General features: G+C 45.1%; 1 protein-coding gene across 1 annotated transcript in view; it reads right to left on the reverse strand.

Annotated features, from left to right (window-relative positions):
• Positions 1-425: 425 nt before the first annotated feature.
• The window catches only part of FBF1 (Fas binding factor 1), a 169,435-nt gene continuing 145,878 nt past the window's right edge, over positions 426-23,982 (reverse strand). Inside the window, exons 24-29 of the mRNA XM_068264242.1 lie at positions 17,607-17,792; positions 13,484-13,660; positions 10,671-10,808; positions 8,835-8,964; positions 5,026-5,129; positions 426-799 (exon numbers count right to left, since the gene is read on the reverse strand). Of these exons, the coding sequence (XP_068120343.1) occupies positions 719-799; positions 5,026-5,129; positions 8,835-8,964; positions 10,671-10,808; positions 13,484-13,660; positions 17,607-17,792 (816 nt within the window). The 3' untranslated portion in view covers positions 426-718. The remainder of the gene's footprint in view (positions 800-5,025; positions 5,130-8,834; positions 8,965-10,670; positions 10,809-13,483; positions 13,661-17,606; positions 17,793-23,982) is intronic.

Here is a 23,982-nt window from a genome sequence, read left to right on the forward strand (position 1 = left end):
AACTTCAGCCATTAGCGGCCAGTCTGATGCAAGTGATGTGCGCTCTTTACGTATCTCGCCAGCAGCCACCAGAGAGATACACAGAGGGCGCAGACTGGCTGAAGTTACAGATGGGACTTGGTTATGAAGAGGGAGTGGACTGAGGCCGGCGGTGTGGGAGCGAACTGTGCGCATAGGGCTGGAGGAAGCCCCAGGTATGTAGACAACTTTTATATCCTTTCAGCTCTCGTTTCCTTTAAACTCTTTTTTCGGTCCCGGAGCAGGCACAGGTCATCTGCAGGGGGATGGTAGAAGCCCCAGGTTAGTTCAACTTTTTTTCTTTTTGGTTACAGTACTCTGTTAAGTTTCAAGGTCAGATTTGATGATGCATAGACCTCTTTTCAAGCAGAAAATTAAGAATTCAAAATAGTAAAATGGAGGTTTTATTTTTTGCACATGTAAACATTGTATATTACACATAAAATAAAAAAAAAAATATATAAAAAAGTTGTAAAAGAAAAAACTCCAGCAAACGTGAAAACATTGCAAAGAGCAACCAATTGAAATACTTGTTTCATTTAAACAATTAAACCAAATTGGTTATTTCGGGAATGGCCTTGCTATTGATCGGGTTTTTTTTCTTCTTCTAGATATGTAGGTAACCACCGGCAATAGTACCACATTTGTGGTGTTTATTGTGCTTGAGGTCTGTTGTAAACATAGGTGGTGTGCAAAGTCTTTATACAGTTTGAGAGTGAGACATGTTCAGTTTCTTCAAGGCTTCTAAGAAAAGCTGCTCATCTTCAAGGAAGTCTCTGTCCTGTTTGGGAAATAAATGAAAGTAGTTAGAGGTGAACCAGGTTACTAGTACCCAAAACCCAGACTTCTCAGTTTACGATACCTGTAACATTTTATTTTCAATATAATTTTGTATTTTCCATATTCATCGAAAGACTGTAATGTGAAAGTGGTACGTAAAGTTCTGCCAAAGTATGCTATTATAGTATAGGGTGCAGACAGGAACCCTGTACCCAACTGTGGCCACACACCATACAATAAAATTATCAGTTTTTACGATCAGTCGAAATATTTTTTTTTATTCGAGCAAGAAATCCAATCGGATTTCCTGTTTTTTATTTGATAAAACTCTATCGGGAGTGCTGGATTTTTCTATTTTTTATGAAAATAGAATGTGTGTGGTAGTTTCAACTTCCTTATATATATATACATACATACTTCCAATAAATTTTCTCAATTTTTAATCATTTTTTTTCATAATTGGATAAAAATTGACCACACGTGTGTGGTACATTGCTCAGATTTTTTTTAATGTTACAATCAGTGAGAAAAATTGATTGCAATTCTTGAATTGAAAAGATATTTTAAAAATTATATGGTGTGTGCGTGGCCAACGTTAAGAGTTATGTGCAATTGCGCTGCAAGGAAATAAGGGATTCTTTATGCACAATCTGAACCAGGCGTATGGGTAACAGATGTTATGGGTAATAAACATCTCTGTGTTCTAAGTGAACAACCTTCTCACTGAATTCACAACAGCCCTGCAGGGAGCTTACAGTATATCATAAAAGTGAGAATACATTTTTGTAAAAATATTAGTGAAAAATTATTTTTGAAAAATATCTTTTTTTTTCATGGGACAACACTGAAGATGTGACACTTGTCGGGAACGGGAGAAGCCTGTTGGGGTTGTTATGTTCTTTTTCATGTTTAAAAAAACAATAAAGTTTTACACAAAAAGAAGATGTGACACTTACACTACATGTAAAGTAGTCACAGTAATCAGGTGCCTTCATTACTTCATTATCACAACCCCCCCTCCCCCCCCCCCAAGAATGTCAAAAGGAGAGAATATGGAAGAGTGAGAGGGCCGGATGTGTAGAGAAGTTGGCGAGGTCTTGCGTGGAGAGGGCATTAGTGGTTGGCGGGGAAGTAGGTTTGATAAGGGAATGAAAAGTGGCAAAGAGGCCATGATGTTTGGAAGCTTGGGAGAGGATTGTAATGGAGCAGTATTTCTGTTTAGTAGAAGGGAGGCCTGTGTGGAAAAGCTGGAGTTTGGCTTTTGTAGGTTACATTTTGTAGCTAAGGAAGTCATTTATGCTCAGAGGCGTAGGCCGCTCTTTAGAGGGTTAGGGTGTGAGTTGTGTGCCAGGACTGGTGGTTGGGAGTGCAGTAGGATCGGACGATTGACGAGCAGCTGCATCTAGGGATAGATGAGAGGGTGTGGTTATGATGGGTGGTGGCTTGGTTGAGACAGGTCAAGGTCAGGAGTGAGGGGGAGAGGGAGTCAATGGTGCAAGAGAGGATGTTAGGATTGTGATTCTGAGGATCTCTTTGCCAGCAGCAAACTAGGACAGGTGTAGAGGAAGGGAAGGACAGGATGCAGAGAGTGAGAACATGATTAAAGGGGGGAGGGGGGGGGGGGAAGTGAAATGTCCAGCTCGGTGACTGTGGTGGACTTGGTGAAGATGAGGTTGAGGGTGTGGCCTGCAAGGTGAGTTGGCTATTTGAGTGTTGGGAAAGGTTAGAGGAGCTGAAGATGGAGAGCAGTTAGGAAGTGGCAAAGCTGTTGGGGTCATCTACTGAAATCTCAGAGAGTGATGGTGGAGAGGATGTGATGGAGCCAAGAGCCATAGTTCTCCAGGTAGAGAGAAGTGGAGTTGGTGGTGGAAAGGATTGTGAAGTGGAATGGTGAAGGAGAGAACATGGGAGGTGCAGGACAGAGCGAGCAAAGGCCTACCCCACCCCCATCTTGGTGTCAGACCTGGTGGTGTGGGTGAGATGGAGCATCCCATGAGAGAGGACAGTGGCAGCAGTGGAGTTGAAACAGGTTTTGGTGAGAGATTACAGTGTGAAGGACTTTGACGGGAAGAGGTTGTGAATGGCTGTGAGTTTGAGGACCGATCCGACATTCCAGAGGCTGCAGGAGAGAGGACTGTGGGTAGGGCGGATGGGTATGAGGTTGTGGTGAGGTTGGACTTGCGTAGGGAAGGTTTGTGGGAAGTGAGAGGGTTGGGGGGAAGAAAGTGGCGCTAGGGTTGGGAGAGGTCAAGTAAGGGAGACACAGGCAGGAGAAGAGGTGTAGGAGTAGATCTATGGTTGTGAAAAGTAGGGAGAGAAAAGTGTGTGTGTGTGTGTGTGTGTGTGTGTGTGTGTGTGTGTGTGTGTGTGTGTGTGTGTGTGTGTGTGTGTGTGTGTGTGTGTGTGTGTGTGTGTGTGTGTGTGTGTGTGTGTGTGTGTGTGTGTGTGTGTGTGTGTGTGTGTGTGTGTGTGTGTGTGTGTGTGTGTGTGTGTGTGTGTGTGTGTGTGTGTGTGTGATATGTGGAGATCAGCAAATAGAAGAAGGCAAACAAAACTATATAGTGATAAAATAGGCCACACCAAACACGAGTACTTGTTGATGAGTTAAATAATCCTATTCAATGCCAAGCAGCCACAGCTAAAGCAGATAACATTCTGGGATGCATGAAAAGGGAAATAAAAACTCGAGATGCTAGCATAATATTACCTGTTTAGCTTTCTTATTAGGCCACATCTGGAATATAGAATACATTTCTGGGCACCACATTACAGGAAAGATATTGCAGTCTTAAGGTGGCCATACACTGGTCGATTTGCCATCAGATTCGACCAACAGATAGATCCCTCTCTGATGGAATCTGATCAGAGAGGGATCGTATGGCTGCCTTTACTGCAAACAGATTGTGAATCGATTTCAGCCTGAAACCGATTCACCATCTGTTGTGGTGGTGGTGCTGCTGCCGCTAGAACCCCCCCCCCCTCCCCCCCCCGCATACATTACCTGCTCCGCCGGCGCGACTGCCCCCGGTCACCGCTGCTCTGTGTGCGCTCTGGTCTCCAGGTCCGGCATGCCTCACTTCTAGCCCGGCAGGAAGTTTAAACAGTAGAGCGCCCTCTACTGTTTAAACTTCCTGCCGGGCTGGGAAGAAGTGAGGCATGCCGGACCTGGAGACCAGAGCGGAGACAGAGCAGCGGTGACCGGGGGACTGGAGTCGCGCCGGCGGAGCAGGTAATGTATTGCAGCTCTATTGCGTCGGTCTTCAGGGAATCGACCGCCGCTAGCGACGCGCTCCCTACCTGCGGGCGATCGACGGGATCGGACGAAATGGATCGAAATTCGGCGTGTAGCGCGAACGATTGGCAGCAGATTCGATCCCAGTGATCGAATCTGCTGTCGAAACGGCGGCAAATCGGGCCAGTGTATGGCCAGCTTTAGAGCAGGTGCAGAAACAAGTAATAAAATTAATTAAAGGGATAGAAGGTCTCGTTTACCAGGAAAGGTTAGATAAATTACGATATTTAACGCCTGGTACACACCATCAGATAGATGAGTCGATAGATAATTTCCAACAGATTCAATCGGATTTCTGATTGTTTTTCCTGATCTTTTTTTTTTTAATCACTTCTACGCAAAATTATTGGAAATCAGATCAGACCAGTCGGAAATTATCTAGGTTTTAGGGCCCGTTTCCACTATAGCGTTGCAAAATCGCCGGCGAATCACCGCAGGCAAATCGCATGCGGGTGCGATTCCGCATGCGTTTTTTGCCGCGATTTCGCATGCGATTTCGCATAGGTAAGGCTGTATGCGATTTTAACCATGTCACTGCCTGTGTGAATTAACATGGGTACCTATGCGAAATCGCGGCAAAAAACGCATGGGGAAAACGCATGCGATTTCCCTATTAAATACATTGCGTGCGATTCGCCTGCATTCCACACGCAGGCGAATTCTGAGGGCCCTACCCTGCAGATTTTTTCTGCACAGAAAAACGTGCGGGGAAACGCACAAGTGGAAACAGTCCCATCCACTTGTACTGACTGTGCGAATCCGCATGCGGGCAACGCATGCGGATTCGCGATAGTGGAAACGGGCCCTTAGTCTTCTACCTCTGTCTCTTTCTTGCTTTCAGCAGTACAATACTGTTCAAATAATCCCCAGGAGGAGTGTGTGCCAACATTACTATTAGGCAGGAAAAGGGGGTTGTAAGTGAAAGAAATCCATACCTGCTGTGCAGAGAGTTTGAATCGAGCCAGGCTGGCATACATATGTGATGTCTCCGCTGCTATGCTCTGATGGAGTTTTGTACTTGGTACTGCAAAGGGCACACCTGAAAAAGAGACCACAAACATAACAATATTATTACTATGCATATATATATATAGTGCTGACATCTGCATCAGCACTTTACAGATTACATAGTCCTGTCACTGCCTAGATTTGTACTTGTCACCACCAATGGCCCACTTTTACTAACTATCCCTTCCAAGTGTAACAGTGCATGCACAGTAACTGTTGCCCATATGATCAGGACTTGATCGCTAGGGTGACCGTTCTAGGCTCAAGCATATACTGACATGTTGCTTAGCTACAGCTGAGCACCATGTACTATTCTATGGAGAGGGGAAGAGAGAGAATGGCACATTGTATGGTGGGTTGGCTTCTGGTGGGTAGGGTAAGGAGGAGTCAAATATGTTTATTTGTTGTGGTTTAATGTTCTGCTATATGACAAACACTGCCCCAAGGTTCCTTTTCAATGACTGCTCACCTGCTATGGAAGCTGCCCTGACTGACGGCTAGTGCACATCAAAATCGCAATAGAAATCGTTAGCGCTTAGCGATTGCAATTTTTTTTTCTCCTGCTGATTCTGTGTCTCCAATACTTTTAGCCACAGCCCCTGAACAAGCATGCAGATCAGGTGCTCTGACTGAAGTCAGACTGGATTAGCTGCATGCTCGTTTAAGGTGTGTGATTCAGCCACTACTGCAGCCAAAGAGATCAGCAGGAGATGCCAGGCAACTGGTATTGTTTAAAAGGAAAGATCCATATCCCTCTCAGTTAAGGTTCCCTTTAAGGCCCCATTCACACCTAAAAGTGCAAAACGCCAGCAATTTCCGCCGGCGTTTTGTGGGAGTGATTTTTGAGCGATTAACGCAGAAAAATCACTGGACACTGCAGTGTTTCAGGAGCGATCACTATTAGCGTACTGCATAGTACCTATACATGCTAATCGCAAATTGCCGGCAAAGCGCTGCATGTAACACTTTTGCGGTTAACGCTAACCGCAAACGCGGCAATGAGAACACTTCCATAGTTTTACATGGGTAGAAGTTTTTAAAAACCGCTAGCGTTTTTGCGCTGAGCGGGAATCGCGCGATACCCGCTCAAGTGTGAATGGGCCTAACAGTGGTTACAATTAGTTGCAAACGGTAAAGTTTGAGTGCTGTTCTTGAATTGCCTATAAATTGGTGTACTTGCATATTGCACTATTGGTTTGTGCCTTTTTTTTTTTTTTTTTCTTTCTCAGTTCCTTTGATTTTCTTGATTCCAAAAAGGAGACCCGAAAACCGTGAATTTCGAAGCAGGTGGTTTCAGCGCACGGTGCTCAGTGCCAAAACCCGACGCCCCATAGTAGCAATGTAATGCTGCGCGGGGCGCGTAAGGGTAAATCGGGGCTTCAGCGGCTGCCAGACCCCCAATTACATCTCCCTCCCGTTGCTACAACTCAGAGGGTGAATAGTATTTAACGCCACCAGGGAGTTTGCGGCAGCAGAGAGAGCGGTTATTTGGCTCTCCCGGCGCCCAACTCTCTGGCGACGCCTACATACGCATGCAGTGAATTTACCATTATCGTTTGCCTAGGTCACCTTATAAACTGTGAACACATCCAATGAATAGTATTATACAGAGATGTATGTCCTTGGCAAATACATAGAAATTATTTCTAACCACAACCTCTGTAACATTTATAAACAAAATAAATAGTAAAAGTCGCCAGACTGAACTGAGATACCCTTCTTAGATTGCTGGCCCAGTCAGAGAAGAGAATCTGTCACAGCTCAGTCAGTCAGCCCTTGTAACTCAGTCACAATAATAGGGTGATTTCTGCTGTACTCTTTCACCTGCTCAGATGGTAGGACTACTAATATAAAATAACCGGATGATTTTGTGCAGGGCCAAAACATAGGGAGCATGACTATTTGTGATGAAGTAAGCTTTTTCTGGATGTGGGTGTGGAGAAAGCTACTGAGAGTTCCCTGGGCTGCCAAAAGATCTAATAAGTCAGACCTGTACACACACCTGTTTTAAAGCGGATCCGAGATGAAACACTAACTATAACAAGTAACTTGTCTATATATCTTATCTAAAGTTTAGATAGTTTACACAGCAAATCTAGCTGTAAACAGCTTCAATAGGAAATGATTATTTCTTCCTGTGATACAATAACAGCAGCCATGTTGTTTGTAAAGATTACACAGAGGCAGGCTTATCTGTACCTTGAGCACTCAGCCTGTGAAAAAAACCTAATCCCCCCTCCTCCCTCCTCCCCTCTGCCTCTGAAATCAATGGCTAGTAACACCTCCTCCTCCTCCTGCCCAGACTGAGCTCCCATGAGCCCTTGCTACTGCCAAGGCTCTCTGAAAACCTGTGGGCGTGGTTTATTTAGTTTATAGGGAATTAGATTATTAAAACAAAAACAAAAAAGTATTTGACTTGAGGAATAACCCTATAAACAATAAGAAAGGAACACAATTATGCAATGAGTGAAAGCTTATCTCGGATCCACTTTAAGTCGGCTACTGTGGATGATATGACCGCCCCAGCCAATAAAAAGGCGTGTGTATGACAGCCCCCAACCTGCGAGTGATCCGCTGGGCGGATTTACTCACCCCCAGCGACGACAATCCTATTGTTCATACACGCTTCATTGCATGACATCACGCTCAATACTCAATAGTTGTCCATCCTCCCTGCATAGCAACACAGCACATCATCTACTCCACAGCTGACACGTGTCTGTGCAGTCCAGCCCAGTGATGTTGCCCAAGGTTCAGGCCCTGATCCCCAATGGGCAACATCCGTCAAAGTTGTGTACACAGAAATAAGGCCAGACGTACCTACGGTCACAGAGAATCAGAGTTGACTAAACTAATGGGGAGATGGAAGCTTTGTTTATGCTAATAAAGCTCTTTGCAATAATCACTCTACACAATAATCTAAAATAAGGCCTCTTTCCCACCAAGACGTTGCGTTTTAGGGGACGTTAAGGTCGCATAATGTGCTCCTAACGCAACGCATGGTGGTGTTGAAGTTGGACGTCAGATTGAGATTATGAGGCTCTTGGTGCTATCCTGGGAAGTCCGGATCTTTTCAATGATTTGAATCGGATCATTGAAAAGATCCGGATCTTTGAACCGAATCTTTGAATCATTTTACTAGGGAAGCAGGGGTGCAGCAGAGTGAGAGGTGCAGGAGAATGAGGGCACATTGAGGGTGCGAATGAGGAAGGGAGAGATGCAGCAGGAAGATTGTGTACAGAAGCTGCAGTTCCTGTTTCTTCCAGACATCCACTGTGAACCGAATCCTTCATTGTGATGATCCGGATGATTTGACTCATCCAAAGATCCGAATCCTTCATGATCTGGACAACACTACAGTGCAGTGAATATTAATTAGCCATGTGGCTCGGAACAATAGAGGATTCTCCCCTTACTGAGCATGTGCAAACAGTCTAACTCGGCTAAAGCCCAGTATAACGCACTGCATGCTGCACTTTCATAGAACGTGTAGCGTTACTCTGTAACGCAACGTGGGCACTGTGAACAGCACATTGATTTTTCATTACTGTGAGTTGGGCTGCATTACAGGCTGCTGTAACATGAGCATGTAACTTCCCACTGTGAAAGCAGTCGAAGTGTAATTGCCAATACAAAACCTAAAGCTGCAAAATTTAACTACAAATCTTTTGCTAATAATAATGTGTATTTTGTACATTAGATATTAGATGAAGTATCTTCCTTGTTGCGGTCTTACCATTGGCGTGTAGGGACAGTGCTGGAGCTGGTGTCTCATGGGGCGTGTTGGAGAGCTGTGCTGCTGCGATGGGTACACCCTGGCAGAGTTGGCTGAATTGTCTTCTGTGATGGGCAAGATTCTTGCGCTCCTGAGACACGGAACACAGTAAGGCAGGGAATGACAAGCGGTATATACAGGAGGAAACAAGCTACAAATCCAGTCATGTGAAAAGGTATACAGTATGTACTGCATTTTGGACTGGTATTTGGGGCCTCATTTAAAGGGACCGTGAACACAGGTTAAAAAAAAAAACAGAATTTACACTTACCTGGGTCTTCCTCCAGCCCACCGTAGGCCGTGATTTCCTCCGGTGTCCTCCTGGTCCCGGCTCCGGTTACAAGATGACTTTGGCCTGAGGTAGTCAGGTCTGCTTCCCGCTGAGGACAATTGCGGCATTACTCCAGCCGGTGTGAGAGTCCTGCTCGTGAGTGGTTCAATCTTAGAGAAACGCGCATGCGCACGACTCTCACGCCGGCGTGATGAAGCGATCTTGTGCAGCAGGAAGCAGACCTGACGATTTCAGGCCGAAGTCGTCGTGTAGCTGGAGCCAGGACCTAGACCAGGGAAGGCGCCAGGACGATGCCGGGGGACCTCGCGACCTACGGTGGCCTGGAGGACGCCCCAGGTAAGTGTAAATTCTGTTTTTATAACCTGCTCAGACTCCCTTTTAAATATATTGATGTACAGAGAAGAGATATCGAGTATCATCATTATTTTTTTGCGTAGCATAACATGCATCATTTACATTATACATGTAAGGCTGTACAACACGCTTCATACGTACGTCTTGCCAATCGAATATTTGCATTTATGTTTACTTACAGTACACAAGACACTAGAAAATGTGAATGGTGCATATTTGGTGTTCTGCAGCGCTATTTCCAAATATCGAGCACTGGCGGCATCACTGTACTGTGGGGGCTGCCATAGGTTCCTTTAACAGCCTTGATTAGCGGCTAAAAGGACATTTGGGCACTAGACACTATATAAACGTTGGCTTCAGGCCCGCTATCTGTAGCTGTGTATAGTGGGCAGCCTCAGTGCCTCCAACTGGTAACATAGGAGCCCTAATCGCTGCTGTTACCATCTATGGCGGCACCCAAAGTGCAGTGACATCTCCGGTGCCCAAATCAGCTGCTTTGCATCACACAACTAATGAGGTTAACTGTCAGTAAGTCAGTAAAAGGACTGGTTATACAGGAGCATCCCAGAGACTGAAGATGTGAAGCAAGGCATGGGCAAATAAGTGCAACAATTTAAAAATAATTTTCCTCAATGTAAAGGTGCACGGTACTTAGAGAGGTCAGAGATATCTCTGTACAGACAGAGCGGACTGGAAGCCTATCTACTGCGCAGGAGCAGGAGACTTGTACCTGTGCAGTAGAGTGTCCCGACAGCGATCGGCTATTTCCGCCTATCTCCGAGTGGAGAGCCGATACTGCGCCTGCGCTGGAGCCGGGAAGGTGAATATTTACATCCCGCTGTTCGGAGGGGCACAGCGAAATCGCCGTGGGACACAGGAGGACAAGGGAAGCCTCGATCGGATCTGGAGGCTTCCCCCACCCGAGGTGAGTACCCCACAGGGGAACTTTTTGTTGTTACAGGTTTTCTTTAAAAGTGGCCATACACTGTTTATAAAACAATAGCATTTCAGTAACATTAGATATGTTGCTTTTTGTTATGTTGCTTTTACTTCCATTCTAGTTTTTTGGAAAAGAGATTGTACAACCAGTACTGCTGTTTTCTTCAGCCAGTATCTCCATTCCATACTATTTTTGTAGATAAGGGTCTTACCTGTAGGAGGTGCTCTTCTTGCTGTCTCAGCCTCTCCAGTTGTTGTTGGATGCCCGCCAGCCGGTCTTGATGTCCAGATTCCACCTTTTTGGCTTCACCTAAAGCCTTTTCCCCATCTTCATGACGCTGCAAAGCCAACTTGTACAGAAAGGACAACTGTGTTAGACTGGGTTCACACTAAAAACGTATCCGTGGCTCCAGTTTTTGACCTCAATGGGGGTGAGGGACACAGTGGTTCTGGATGGGGATGCAATAAATTGGCTTTGCCCTGCAGTGGGTGGAGTAAAGCCTGATCCTTCACATACAGTATCCCAGTTGATCCAGAGGAAGGTGGAATACCCTAGAGACCGGTACACTTAACACAGAACATTTATATTGAGCTTTAGGGGGTGCTCTATAGGCAGTAGCAGTGTTAGGCCAGAGCTGCAGGCACTAGGGGGCGTTCTATAGGCAGTAGCAGTGTTAGGCCAGAGCTGCAGCCACTAGGGGGCGCTCTATAGGCAGTAGCAGTGTTAGGCCGGAGCTGCAGCCACTAGGGGGTGCTCTATAGGCAGTAGCAGTGTTAGTTTTGCCCAAGGTCTCCTACTTAATTGGTGTTGGCTTACTGAACAGGAAGAGCTGAGATTGGAACCCTGGTCTGCTGTGTCAGAGGCAGAGCCCTTACACTATCCAGCCGTACACATGCTAGATTAAAGAGTCTGTAGTGGTTTATATCACCTCTTTTTATTCAGCAACCAGCTTCAGCATTAAAATCCAAACTGATTTGCCGCATCCACACGGCAGAACGAGGCCTTTATCCCCCTGAAATCCCGGGGCAAAATTCCACAACTTTCCAAGTCACAGATTTTGCTGCCAGGGGGAGGCAGAGAGCTGTGTGCTGTAGCTCTGCCTATGCTCTAGTCAATCTCTGCCAATCTCTCCCTCTCCCCGCCCCTCTCAGTGAAAGCAGACTGAGAGGGGCGGGGAGAGGCAGAGATCCTGCACACAGCTCTGCCTCTTCCAGGAAGCTGGAATTACAGGGGGATTAAGACCTCGTTCTGCCACAGGGATGCTGCAAATCAGTTTGGATTTTAATGTTGAAGCTGGCTGCTGAATAAAGAGATGATGTAAAACGCTTCAGAATCTCTTTAAGCTCGGCTGAGGTGGCCAATAAATACCTTCTCAGCCAATAATTCTGCGTGTGTATAGTAGTCCCATACCCCTGAACGACGGCTGATTACCTTTTAACGATCACTCATCCCGCCTGCCGCTTGATGTCTGCGCCACTCTGTCATCTCTCTGCCTCCCCTCATTACAAGTGACTCCATGTCTACAGCTGTGGCTCAGCCCTGCCCCCTGAGGGATCGGATCCTGATCCCCATTGGGTGACCTCAATCGTGTGTACAGGCCTTTACAAGACTTGAATTAGGGCCAATAAGCCCTAAGGGCCTCGTTCACATTGCGTTCTGCTCGCGTTAGCGTTGGGCTTTTTTTTTTTTGTCGCGATTGGGTGGGGCGTTCTGTTTTTGTGAAAAGCACTTTTCTAAACGCTTTTCCCCGAGTATTTTTTTAATTCACTCCCTGATGCAAGTCAGGACGTGAACTCTTTAACCTGGAAAAGAATAAAAACAATGTATTTATTCTTAAAAACACGAACGCAATCTCTGCACAAAGCGATTTTGTGAGTGTTTGCGGTTTTCCAATACCTTCCATTAAGGCAAAATTGCCCCAAAAATGGTCCAGGCACCGCTTTGCTGAACGCACAGTGCACGAACCGCGCTGATATAAACCTTGTGATAGAGATTCATTGCACAAGCGTTTTGTGGGAGATTTAAAAAATCGCCTGTGCTTGAAAAAGGCTGAAAACGCCCCCAGTGTGAATGAGCCCTAAAATGGAAAAAATTCCTTCAATGCAAGGAAAGCATCCAACCCCCCTTTAAAGGATACCAGAAGTGACATGATGAGATAGACATGTGTATGTACAGTGCCTAGCACACAAATACCTAGGCTGTGTTCCTTTCTTTCTTTCTCTGCCTGAAAGAGTTAAATATCAGGTATGTAAGTGGCTGACTCAGTCCTGACTCAGACAATGGTTAATTTGCATATATTCAGCAGTGGTGCCTGGGAGACATCTCGAGCTCACTCCAACCTGAATTATCGCAAATTCTTTCTGTTTTAGGAAAGCAAACTTTTGTTTTTCTGACTCAGACAGGAAGTGACTATAGTGTGACCCTCACTGATATGATATTCCCCTTTTTATATCTTTCTTGCTCTCAGAAGCCATTTTCTGCTAGGAAAGTGTTTTACAGTTGGAATTTCTTGTCAGTGAGGGTCACACTGTAGTCACTTCCTGTCTGAGTCAGCCACTTGCATACCTGATATTTAACTCTTTCAGACAGAGAAAGAAAAAAAGGAACACAGCCTAGTTATTAGTGTGCTAGGCACTGTACATACCTATGTCTATCTCATCATGTCACATGTCACCTCAGGTGTCCTGTAAACTCACATATAGAATTTACCGTAACTACTACATGTGGCAAGATATTTCCTATTTCAGCACTGATGGACGAAAAGTTTTGTGCAGTCAAGTAGAAAAGAGCAAGAACTGCCAGTGGCCAAATTGGTAAAGGTGTAAATGTCAACCAGGAGATGGCAATGTGGTGACTAGGAAAAGAGTCATTTAATCAGAAAAAAGCATTCATGAAATGGGATGCATTATGCAAAATAAGAGCATAAGTTTTTTGTCTTGTAAGGTTTCTTTCCCCACCATTATGAGTAAACCTAAAGATCTGGGCAGGTACTACCAGCGGAGGAAGTGGAGTGTAGCGGAGTACCTTGCTCATGCTCTCTACTTCATCAGCCCGCTGCCTCACACGCATGGCAGTCGCGTACACGCGGTCCTTCTCAAGCCGCAGCTCATGCTTCTCTTTCTCTAGAGCCTCCCTAATAACAGACAGCTGCTCTTCTTTGTTCCGCAATTCTGTGGCCTGAACCTTCAGCTCTGCCTGTTCCTGAAGGATGACAAAATATTACACTCAAATAAAACCGTTAGGAAGATTAAAGAAAACCTGTAATGACAAAAAGTTCCCCCTGGGGGGTACTCACCTGGGGTGGGGGAAGCCTCCGGATCCTATCCAGGCTTCCCCCGTCCTCCTCGGTCCCACGGTGGTCTCGCTGTGCCCCTCCGAACAGCGGGGATGTAAATATTTACCCTTCCAGCTCCAGCGCAGGCGCAGTATCGGCTCTCCGCTCGGAGATAGGCGGAAATACCCGATTGCTGTTGGGCCGCTCTACTGCGCAGGAGCAAGTCTCCTGCACGTCTCCTGTTCCTGCGTAGTAGAGTGGACCCGATGGAGATCGGCTATTTTTGCCTATTGCAAAGCAGAGAGCCGCAACAGCGCCCCCCGCTGGAGCCAGGAAAGGTAAATATAGCAAGCCTTGTCAAGCCAGGATTGCGGGAGACTTCGGGGGAGCCAGCGCTGGACTCCCTGCAGGTACAGGGGAGGGGGAAGCATCATTGGGACCCTGAGGCTTCCCCCTCCCGAGGTGAGTACCCCCCAGGGGAATTTTTTTTGTTACAGGTTCTCTTTAAGTTAAACATTGGCTGCAGAGGATGATCCAATCACATATGAAGGCTTTAAAGCAAACCTGAAGTGGAAATAAACTTATAAGATAATGAATTGTATGTGTATTACGGCTAAGAAATAGAACATTAGTAGAAAAGCGTCTCCTATTGTTTCCAGTACAGGAAGAGTTAAGAACCTTCACTTGTTATCTATGCAAAAGAGCTGCTCTGTTGTTTTTCAACCCAGCTGGGTGGAATACAGGCCTTTCCACTAGCCTGCGATCTGATTCCGATCGCAAAACACAAGGTACATTAAACGAATGGAAACGTCAGCAGCAATTTCCATTAGTGTGATTTTGGTCCAAGCGCAATCGTTGTCCTGCCGCCTTTTATTTGTTTATTGTATTTATAAAGCGCCAACATATTACGCAGCGCTGGACATTAGTTTAGGTTACAGACAATATTTAGGGGTGACATACAGCTTGGATACAATTGAGCTCTGCTATACTGAGTATAGTAGCTCAATTCCAATCGCATTGTGGAAATTCAAACGTAATTGTGATCGCATTTCTTAGTGGAAAAGCGCCCACAGTCCTGTTTTCCGAAGCACTTAAACAGCCATGAAACAGCGAGAGACAACTTAAAGGGAACCTAAACTGAGAGGAATATGGATGTTTCCTGTTAAACAATACCAGTTGCCTGGCAGTCCTGCTGATCTCTTTGGCTGCAGTAGTGGCTGAATCACACACCTGAAACAAGCATGCAGCTAATCCAGTCTGATTTCAGTCAGAGCACCTGATCTGCTGCATGCTTGTTCAGGGGCTGTGCCTGAAAGTATTAGAGACACAGGAACAGCAGGAGAGTCAGGCAACTGGTATTATTTTAAAAGAAAAAATCCATATCCTTTTCAGTTTAGGTTCCCTTTAAGATAAGGTTTTATTGCAGGAAGGTTCAAAGGGTCATTATTTCTGCTTTGCTTTATAGCGTAAAAGAAAGAGTTTGGTTTTAAAACTGCAACTGTGACAGAATGATGCAATGTTATAAAAAAGAAAGCTATATAACGGAAAATACAAATGAGAGACTCTTCTTTGCTACTAATGTTCTATTTGTTATCCAAACTACGCATACAATTCAGTATCAAAAGATGCTTCACATTTGCTTTAAATAAATAAAAAATGCACGTCACTGTAAGCGATTGGATGTTTGCAGTAATGAGAGCACATTTCACAAGTCGCCTGCATTGAGTACAAAGGAATTTTAAAAGCTGTTAGCAGAACAAAAACAATTAGGGCTGCAGTCTTGTTTTCGGTCGTAACTCTACTAAAGCCAAAAGATCAGCTTGCCAGCCAATAAAGATGATAGTTTCCATTTTCCTCTTACTACTTGTTTTAAGAAAACAAGTAGTAGGAGGAAAATGGAAACTATCATCTTTATTGGCTGGCAAGCTGATCTTTTGGCTTTAGTAGAGTTACGACCGAAAACAAGACTGCAGCCAGCAGAGTCAGACTGGAGTCAGAACCTCTGAACTGTGTACAGTTCTAGTTCTCAGTATTAGAAGTAGAGGGTAGGTATAACGAACAGGAAAGCATAGCACAACTTACTGTACTATAGAGATTTATAAAACCCCATATACAGTCCCTTCTAACAAGTATTCAAGAATTGTATTCTGGTATTTTTAGTGATTGCCCGGTCTATTTACACTTTATAGAGTTCACTTTAAAGTGGATCCGCAATAAACTTTTACTCATTGCATAATTGTGTTCCTTACATATAGTTTATAGGGCATTCCTCAAGCCAAATACTTTTTTTGTATTGTTGTAATACTCTTAATTCCCTATAAACTAAACAAGCTTCGCCCACAGCTTTTTCACAGTGCCTTGGCACTGTAGCAAGGGCTTATGGGAGCTCAGTCTGGGCAGGAGGCGGAGGAGGTTACTAGCCAGAGATTTCAGAAGCAGAGGGGAGGAGGGAGGAGTGAATTTGTCACAGGCTGAGGGCTGGAGATTCTATCAGCTTGCCTGTGTGTAATGTGACAAACAGAACATGGCTGCCCTCATTGTATCACAAGAATAAATAATCATAAACTTTTGAAGCTGTTTTCATCATGCTGACAAGGCTACCGAAAGCGAAAATAAGAATATGAGACACAAGTAAAGTTCTATGTACCATTGCTACTATACATAGAGTTAGTTATCGTTTGAATTGATTTTCAGTTCAGATTTATTTTAAGCTTCTCAAGCCTGTTCTGACAACCCTTTTTAAAGAAAACCGGAAGCGATTACAAAAAAAAAAAAAAAAAAAAAAGTATTATATAATGAACATTGCATCATTCTGTCATATTTTCAGTTTACATACCACACTCTGTCTTTTAAACTATAAAACAAAGCAGAAATCATGACCCTTTTAACATTCCTGCAGTAAGACCTCGTTCAAATCTATTAGCAGAGATGGCCATGCGATCGGAACGCAATGTGTACGATCGGGCATCATCTGCGCTACTATGCGCTGCAGATCCCATTCACTACAGTGAATTGGTCGGCGCTGCAATTCCCAAAAATGCATGCAGCAGTGTGATAGCGCATCGCATATGATGGGAACGGTAGAGGGGTTGCCTATGACCTTCTACCGTTCTTGCGTGTCGCACACTATACACGCTGCCATAAATGAGCATGGCAGCACTTATGGTCTGAACGAGGCCTAAAATATTATCTCTAGCTGTTTCTCACAGTAAGGCCCGGTGCACACCAAAACCGCTAGCAGATCCTCAAAACACTAGAGGTTTTTGAAGCAGATTTCAGAGCGATTCTAGGCATGTGATTAGAGACGTTTTCTAAACATGCCTAGCGGTTTCTGGAGCGTTTTTGTGTAGCAGATTTCATATATTGTTACAGTAAAGCTGTTACTGAGCAGCTTCTGTAACAAAAACGCCTGGAAAACCGCTCTGATCTAGCGCTTTTCAGAGCGGTTTGAGCTTTTCCTATACTTAACATTGAGGCAGAAACGCTTCTGCAAACCACAAAAATGCAGCAAGAGGCATAGATAACTGAAGTTTTTTTTTTTAACTCTTCCTGTACAGGAAAACAATATGAGGCTCTTTGCTACTGATGTTCTATTTCTTAGCTGTACTACACATACAGTTCATTATCTTATAAGTTTATTTTTGCTTCAGGTTTGATTTAAAACTGTGAAGCCAACTGTAGTCCTTAACTTTTTCCAAACCTGTAGAAAACACATTATTTTGCAGGTGTGCAGCATCATCGGAGTCTCAGTGTTGAAATACTTCCGATATATTTTTATTTAACTTAAAATACACAGATTATTAAACAATAAGTGACAATTTTGAAATCTGCTGTCTTTTTGCTAAATATCTGTTTCCAGCTGCAGGCATGTACCTTGGCAAGGCTGATCAGGGCTCCTTCCCTGTGAGATTCCGCTATCTTGGCTCTGGTCAGGTCACTTTCCACACGCTCTTTGCTTAATTTCTTTTGGCTGCGAAGTTCTTCCCACTCTGCGGCGATTTTTCTGCGTTCCTCTGCGCAGTATGTCATAACCGACTGCTGTTCCTCCAGCAGAGCACTCTGTTTAAGATATAGTAGCAAAGAAGGCAGTGAAGACTATTTAGTAAAATTTCTAAAACCTGTATAGAAGATAAGCATGGTGGCGTAGTGGTTAGCGCTCTCGCCTTGCAGCCCTGGGTCTCTGGTTTGAATCCCAGCCAGGTCATAATCTGCAAGGAGTTTGTATGTTCTACCCGTGTCTGTGTGGGTTTCCTCCAGGTACTCCGGTTCCATCCCACATCCCAAAAACATACAGATAAGGTAATTGGCTTCCCCCTATGCTACAATACAATACACTACATGATACATACATAGACATGTGACTATAGTAGGGATTAGAGTGTGAGCCCCTCTGAGGACAGTCAGTGACATGACTATGTACTCTGTACAGCGCTGCGGAAGATGTCGGCGCTATATAAATACATAATAATAATATGGTAGGACATTAGACTATGACTATGGCAGGATTAGAGTGTGAGCTCCTCTGAGGACAGTCAGTGACATGACTATGTACTCTGTACAGCGCTGCGGAAGATGTCGGCACTATATAAATACTTAATAATAATAATAATAATAATAATAATAATCATCACAACATTTCTCATACATGACTTATTTGTCGCCTAATTGATAAAAATAACCTTCCAGCACATTTACAAGAAAATAACTACGGTACTCAAAGTAAATTGTTTCTGATTACGGTAACTTCATTTCAACATTACTTTTCTTAATCATATTTTTGATTTTTGAGAGCTTAAAACCATAACATAGACAGGTGAAAACAGAGGAAAACAGGTGAAAAAGCTTTGTGAATAGAGCCCAATCTATGCGAGTAATAATACTGAATTCACATTATATTTCAGTGCTGATATAAAAAAAAAAATACATTATTTCTTAGTTTTCACCTCCTCAAGGCCTTGGCTTCTGCTTAGGACAGGTTAAGAAGGTAGATTGATAGACAAGGGCCTGAACCTCTGAGATGACGGTCTATCTGAAATGGTCAGAGGTCAATCCTGGGGCAGTGGAAGTGTAGAGTGACAAGGGGTGATTCCAGTTCTGGAACCCAAGAAGTACGCAGGTTCAAGAGTTACTGAAGCAGGGCCGGTGCACACCGGAGCGGTTCTGGAGCGTTTTTAAAACGCTTGCAGGGGGAAACCGCCTGGCTAATGAAAGTGAATGGGCTGGTGCACACCAGAGAGGCTCGTTTTTTCCACAAACGCAAACTCGGGGGGCTGCAGCATTGTTTAGATTTCTGAGGCGTTGTAAAGTATAGGAAAGTGGAACACCGCTCTGAAAAACGCCAGATCAGAGCGGTTTTCCAGGCGTTTTTGTTACAGTAGCTGTTTAGTAACAGCTTTACTGTAACAATATATGAAATCTGCTACACAAAAACGCTCCAGAAAACGCCAGGCATGTTTAGAAAATCTCTCTAACCACATGCCTAGAATCGCTCTGAAATCTGCTTCAAAAACCTCTAGCGTTTTGCGGATCTGCTAGAGGCTTTTGGTGTGCCCTGGGCCGCACATAAATCCAAAATAGTGTTGATGCCATTTTGTTCCTCCCAAAGATCACAAAAGTCTTGGGTCCAAAAGGCCATTGACCCTGTAGCCCAAAGAGGTTTTTTGATTAGTAAGATCACCTGGCTCAGTGGTAAGCGGCACCAAGAGCATGCAGTCCTGAATGGGCTATGCATGAGAGGGTAGACGTGTTCTCATTTTTGTCTCGTGTTTGCATTGCTTCCCAGAGATGTCCTCACTCCAACCCCCCCCCCCCCCCCCCCCACAAGAACACCCAACCAGGAACAACCAGAGGCAGTAATAAACCACTGCAGTGGGCAATAATGAGTACTAACAAGAGTAGTGAGTAACCTACTGTAAAATGTAGTGATAAGAAAGAAGTAAATAGTAGATGGTAAGTGGCTGATGCTGATAGGCGGTAGGTAGTGGAGGTGGGAGGTAAAGCATTGACCAAAGATCTAATCGCAGATGCAGTTTGAGTATCAGTAGACGCAGGTGAGAGTTCAATAAAACATTTACATGAGTGAATTGACAAAAGGCTGCTTTCCGACAGATAAGCATCCATAGCAGGCATCTCTGACAAGGACAGGTCTCACCAATCTCATGTGTAGGTCTCTCCAGTTTTGACCCCAGAAAGTTGATTGTCAGTCATATGGTGGAGCACCTTGTTACAGCCACAGCATTGCTGGGGAGCAGATGGATCATCTGTGGAGCAGAAGCAACTAAGGGGATGTACTGGGGAGATAGCAGAGAATGGCAGCTATGAAGCTGTGCCAACAATCCAGGCAGTCTGCCTGCGTCTGCTGTGAGGGGCTCCAATCACAGAGCACTGGGGACATGCCAGAGGATGCACTAATGGCAGCTATGAAGAAGGTACTGTATGTCAAGCTGTGCTGGCGATCTGGGCAGCCTGCCTGCCTCTGCTGTGGTGGGCTGCGTCCACAAAGAGCACACAGACAAATAAACATGGAGTGGAGCAACAGGTAGCAGTGAAGCAAGGCAACGGCGGTGGCAGCAGCCAGACTCTCAGACCAAAGCCAGGAGTGCCTCAAACAACTCCTGCAGCCTGAGGTAGACCTATAGATAGCAGCACTTGGGCTGACCAAAGGCGGCATAGTGAGCGGTAACCGTAGAGTGTGTAGAGATGCAGCAAGGTCTTGGGGAACCTGGAAGTCCGGGAGTTTCTGCCTACCCCATGGAGTCTCGGAACCTGTGAATTACATTTCCTGATATCTCCATGTCGTCCTACTTCCTGGGTTAGCTCCTCCCCTCTAACCCCTATAGGACCCATTCAAATCTATAAATAAGGTCATGACCCCTAGAGCCTCATTCTCTTTTTTGTCCTCAAACACTATAGGATCCATGGTAGAAGTAAGATATATTTTGTATGTATTTCATGTTTCTTTATTTTAACAGGTTTTTAGGTAAAGTCTCATTGAGCGCCTTGCCCTTGTCAGTCAGGTTTTTCTCTCTAATCTTTTCCTGACTAAGAAGGACCATCCTCTTGCTACTAAATGTGCTTTTACAGGAGGTCCTTGGATCATTGGGCATTTTAGGGGGCTAAATGCCTCAGAGGATTCACTGTGTACCCTTTTGGGTATCATGTTATTACCTTATCCTCCGCTGTTGGTATGCTGGTGGTGCTTGCGGAGGCATTCTGATAGGTTGTTCTGTCTGCCCGGGAGGTTTGTGTATATTGTTATGGTCCCGGCTGTTGGCTCAATGAGCGGTGTTCGCCGTTCGGACTGGCGTCCGGAAGTGACATCTGCGCATGCGTAGAGTCGTTTTTGGGCAGACCTAACGGCGGCGGCCATCTTGGTTGAGGGCAACGTGCCCTGTGTTCGTGGGGACGCTGGCCACGCATCTGTCGGCGGTGTATTTAAGGCAGGCAGAGTCAGTATGAGACTGAGCTCTGTCTGCTAGGACGGCTGCGTCTGGTGTTCCCCTCCGCCTGCCTGTTACATCAACTGCCTGCGCATGATCTGTTATGGAGTCCTCATGTAAGCCTATCTATCTTTTGCATTTTCAAATAGCTTTGTCAGGATTTGATAGGCAGTTTGATTATAGGTAATAATAATAAGGTTTATACTAAACATTTTATTTGGGTACTTTTGGGAGGGTGGGAGGTAAACCATAGATTTATAATGTAAATGTGTGTTAATTCTTTCTTTCTTTTTTTTCAGGTGTAGTATTACTTTTTGGCCACAAGATGGCGGCCATGAGTTTGTTTACATGACGTCACTCTAAGCGTAGCACGCGCTTAGAGTGACGCATCGGGAAGGAGACGGCCAGAAAAAGCCCAGCTTCCGAGAGAAGCTGTCGCTTTTTCAGCGGGGGAGAGGAATCAGTGATCGGGCTCCATAGCCCGATACACTGATTCCTTGGCTACCGAATCCGCGGCCGGGAGTGCGCAGGCACGCGCACGATCGGCCGCAGGAGCGCGCGGTAGCGCGCATGGTTCCTGGACATAGAAACTACGTCCAGGAACCAAAATAGGTTAATAGCATTTAAATTATTGCTTTCTTCTCTTATAGTACACTGACTGAGACAAGAGGACAATCGGAGTCTCGGAGACGAAGCTCCAGATCTAAATCCAGATCTAAGAAGCATAAGTCCAAGAAAAGTAGAAGTAGATCTTCTCGTTCAAGATCAAGATCTCGATCAAGAAGACGTTCATCTAGATCTTCACATCATAGACGACATTATCATTCTAGAAGTAGATCCCCTATATACAGACAATTGCCAGACAAAGGCCAATGCTGGGCATGCCCCAGGCAGGCCATGAAGGATAAAACTGTATGCGAGTCCTGTTTCAGTCAATTGGCTAAAACACAGGAAGAAAAAACTGAGGATTTATCAGAAATGATCAGAAAGGTTGTCAGAGAGAAGGTATCTGCTCAAGGTCCCGCTGCTCCTCTACTAGAAGAGCAGGAACCTGAGGATACTGAGGGACCAGAGGAAGGAGAGCCGGCTTGTTTATTTGACTTCAAGCTTACAAATCCCTTTATAACAGCCGTCAAGGAGGCTCTTGAATGGACAGATCCTCCTGAGGTGCAGGAACAGAACAAGCAATACTATTCACATCTCACTAAGAAAACTAACACTTTTCCGATAATTAAAGAGATTAAAGAATTAATTCTTGATGTATGGAAAAAAACAGAGAACAAGCAGTCTCAGCACAATCGCTTTACTAAGCTGTACCCTCTCAAGGAGGAAGAACTTCCCTTCTTATATAATCCTCCAGCAGTTGATGCGTCACTTTCTAGATTAGTGAAGCATGTCACTTTACCCAAAGAAGATGCCGCAATATTTAAAGATCCTCTTGAAAGAAGAGTGGACAATGACTTGAAAAAGTCCTATCTATTATCCGGTTCAACATGCAGGCCTGCTATTGCCCTTACTTCAGTGGCCAAAGCCATAAAAGTGTGGACAGGAAACAGAGCAAGCTATAGTAGCTGATGCTAGTAAAGATGATATTCTTGCAGCAATGGAGGACTTAAATATTGCAGCGGACTTTGTCGGAGAGGCGTCTATGGACATCCTGAGATCTTCATCCAGAAATATGCTTACAGCAGTAACCGCAAAAAGAGCATTATGGCTCAAACCATGGATAGCGGATATATCATCCAAGCAAGGCTGGATAAAGATTCCATTTGACAGCACAACACTATTTGGCTCAGAAATGGACAAAGCTATCTCTAGGGTGACGGGTGGAAGATCGGGGTTGATTCCTCAAGACAGACCACCCAGGAAGAATTTTACAACCTTCAAGAAGCCTCAAAATAATCGTTAAAGGGAAGCAAGATCGTATAAGCCGGGCCGCCAATTTAAAAGGAATTGGAAAAGCTCACAGTCATCTCTAGCCAGGTCACTCAAATCCAATATCCAGTCCTCCGGTGTGATGAAACGCGGAAAAGCCGCGGTCTCTCAAAGTGAGGCGGCTGTTTCCGCGTCCAGCAGGGCATCACAACGCGGAAAAACCGCCGCATGCCGCTTAGGCAGAGCGGCGGAATCCGCATTGGGAACGGCGGAATCCGCATTGAAAACTGCGGAATCCGCATTGGAAGCGGCCCCCACACGCGGTGCTCCAGATGCATTGCAAGACAGTTCTGGTGTGGCTGGGACTGATAGTCCACCAGGATTCAGAGTGACACGCGCGCGCGCACAGAGACAGAGCTTATATAACAGCCAGAAGTAGTCAGCTGACCAGGCTGGTCAGCTGACATTTTCCACAACTTTCATTGGTCCAGCAATTAGGGAGGTCCTGGAAAGGTCCTTGAGTATATATACTGCTGGCTGTTCACTTGTTCCTTGTCTGGCGTGCGATCACACATGTGGGAGCACCCAGATCCGTAGTCAGATCCGTAAGTGTGCCGGGACCAGCTGGAGCTGTAATCCTACACTTAGCTAGATTCTGTTGATAGCTAAAGTACTAGTTTGATTGTGATTATCTGTTATGACTTCCTGCTTGCCTGACTATCCTCCTGAACTCTGATCTTGTACCTCGATATTTCTGATACTCTGTTGCCGAACCCCGGCTCGTTCTTAGACTCTGCTTCTGCCTCCTGATCTTGTACCTCGATATTTCTGATACCCTGTTGCCGAACTCTGCCTGTACCTAGACTCCGCCTCTGCCTTATGATCTTGTACTTTGTCTGTCCGTGTGTGTACGACCTGGCTTGTCCGACCTCGAG

Source organism: Hyperolius riggenbachi, chromosome 12 (genome assembly GCF_040937935.1).
Source record: "Hyperolius riggenbachi isolate aHypRig1 chromosome 12, aHypRig1.pri, whole genome shotgun sequence".
In the NCBI taxonomy this organism is placed as follows: domain Eukaryota; kingdom Metazoa; phylum Chordata; class Amphibia; order Anura; family Hyperoliidae; genus Hyperolius; species Hyperolius riggenbachi.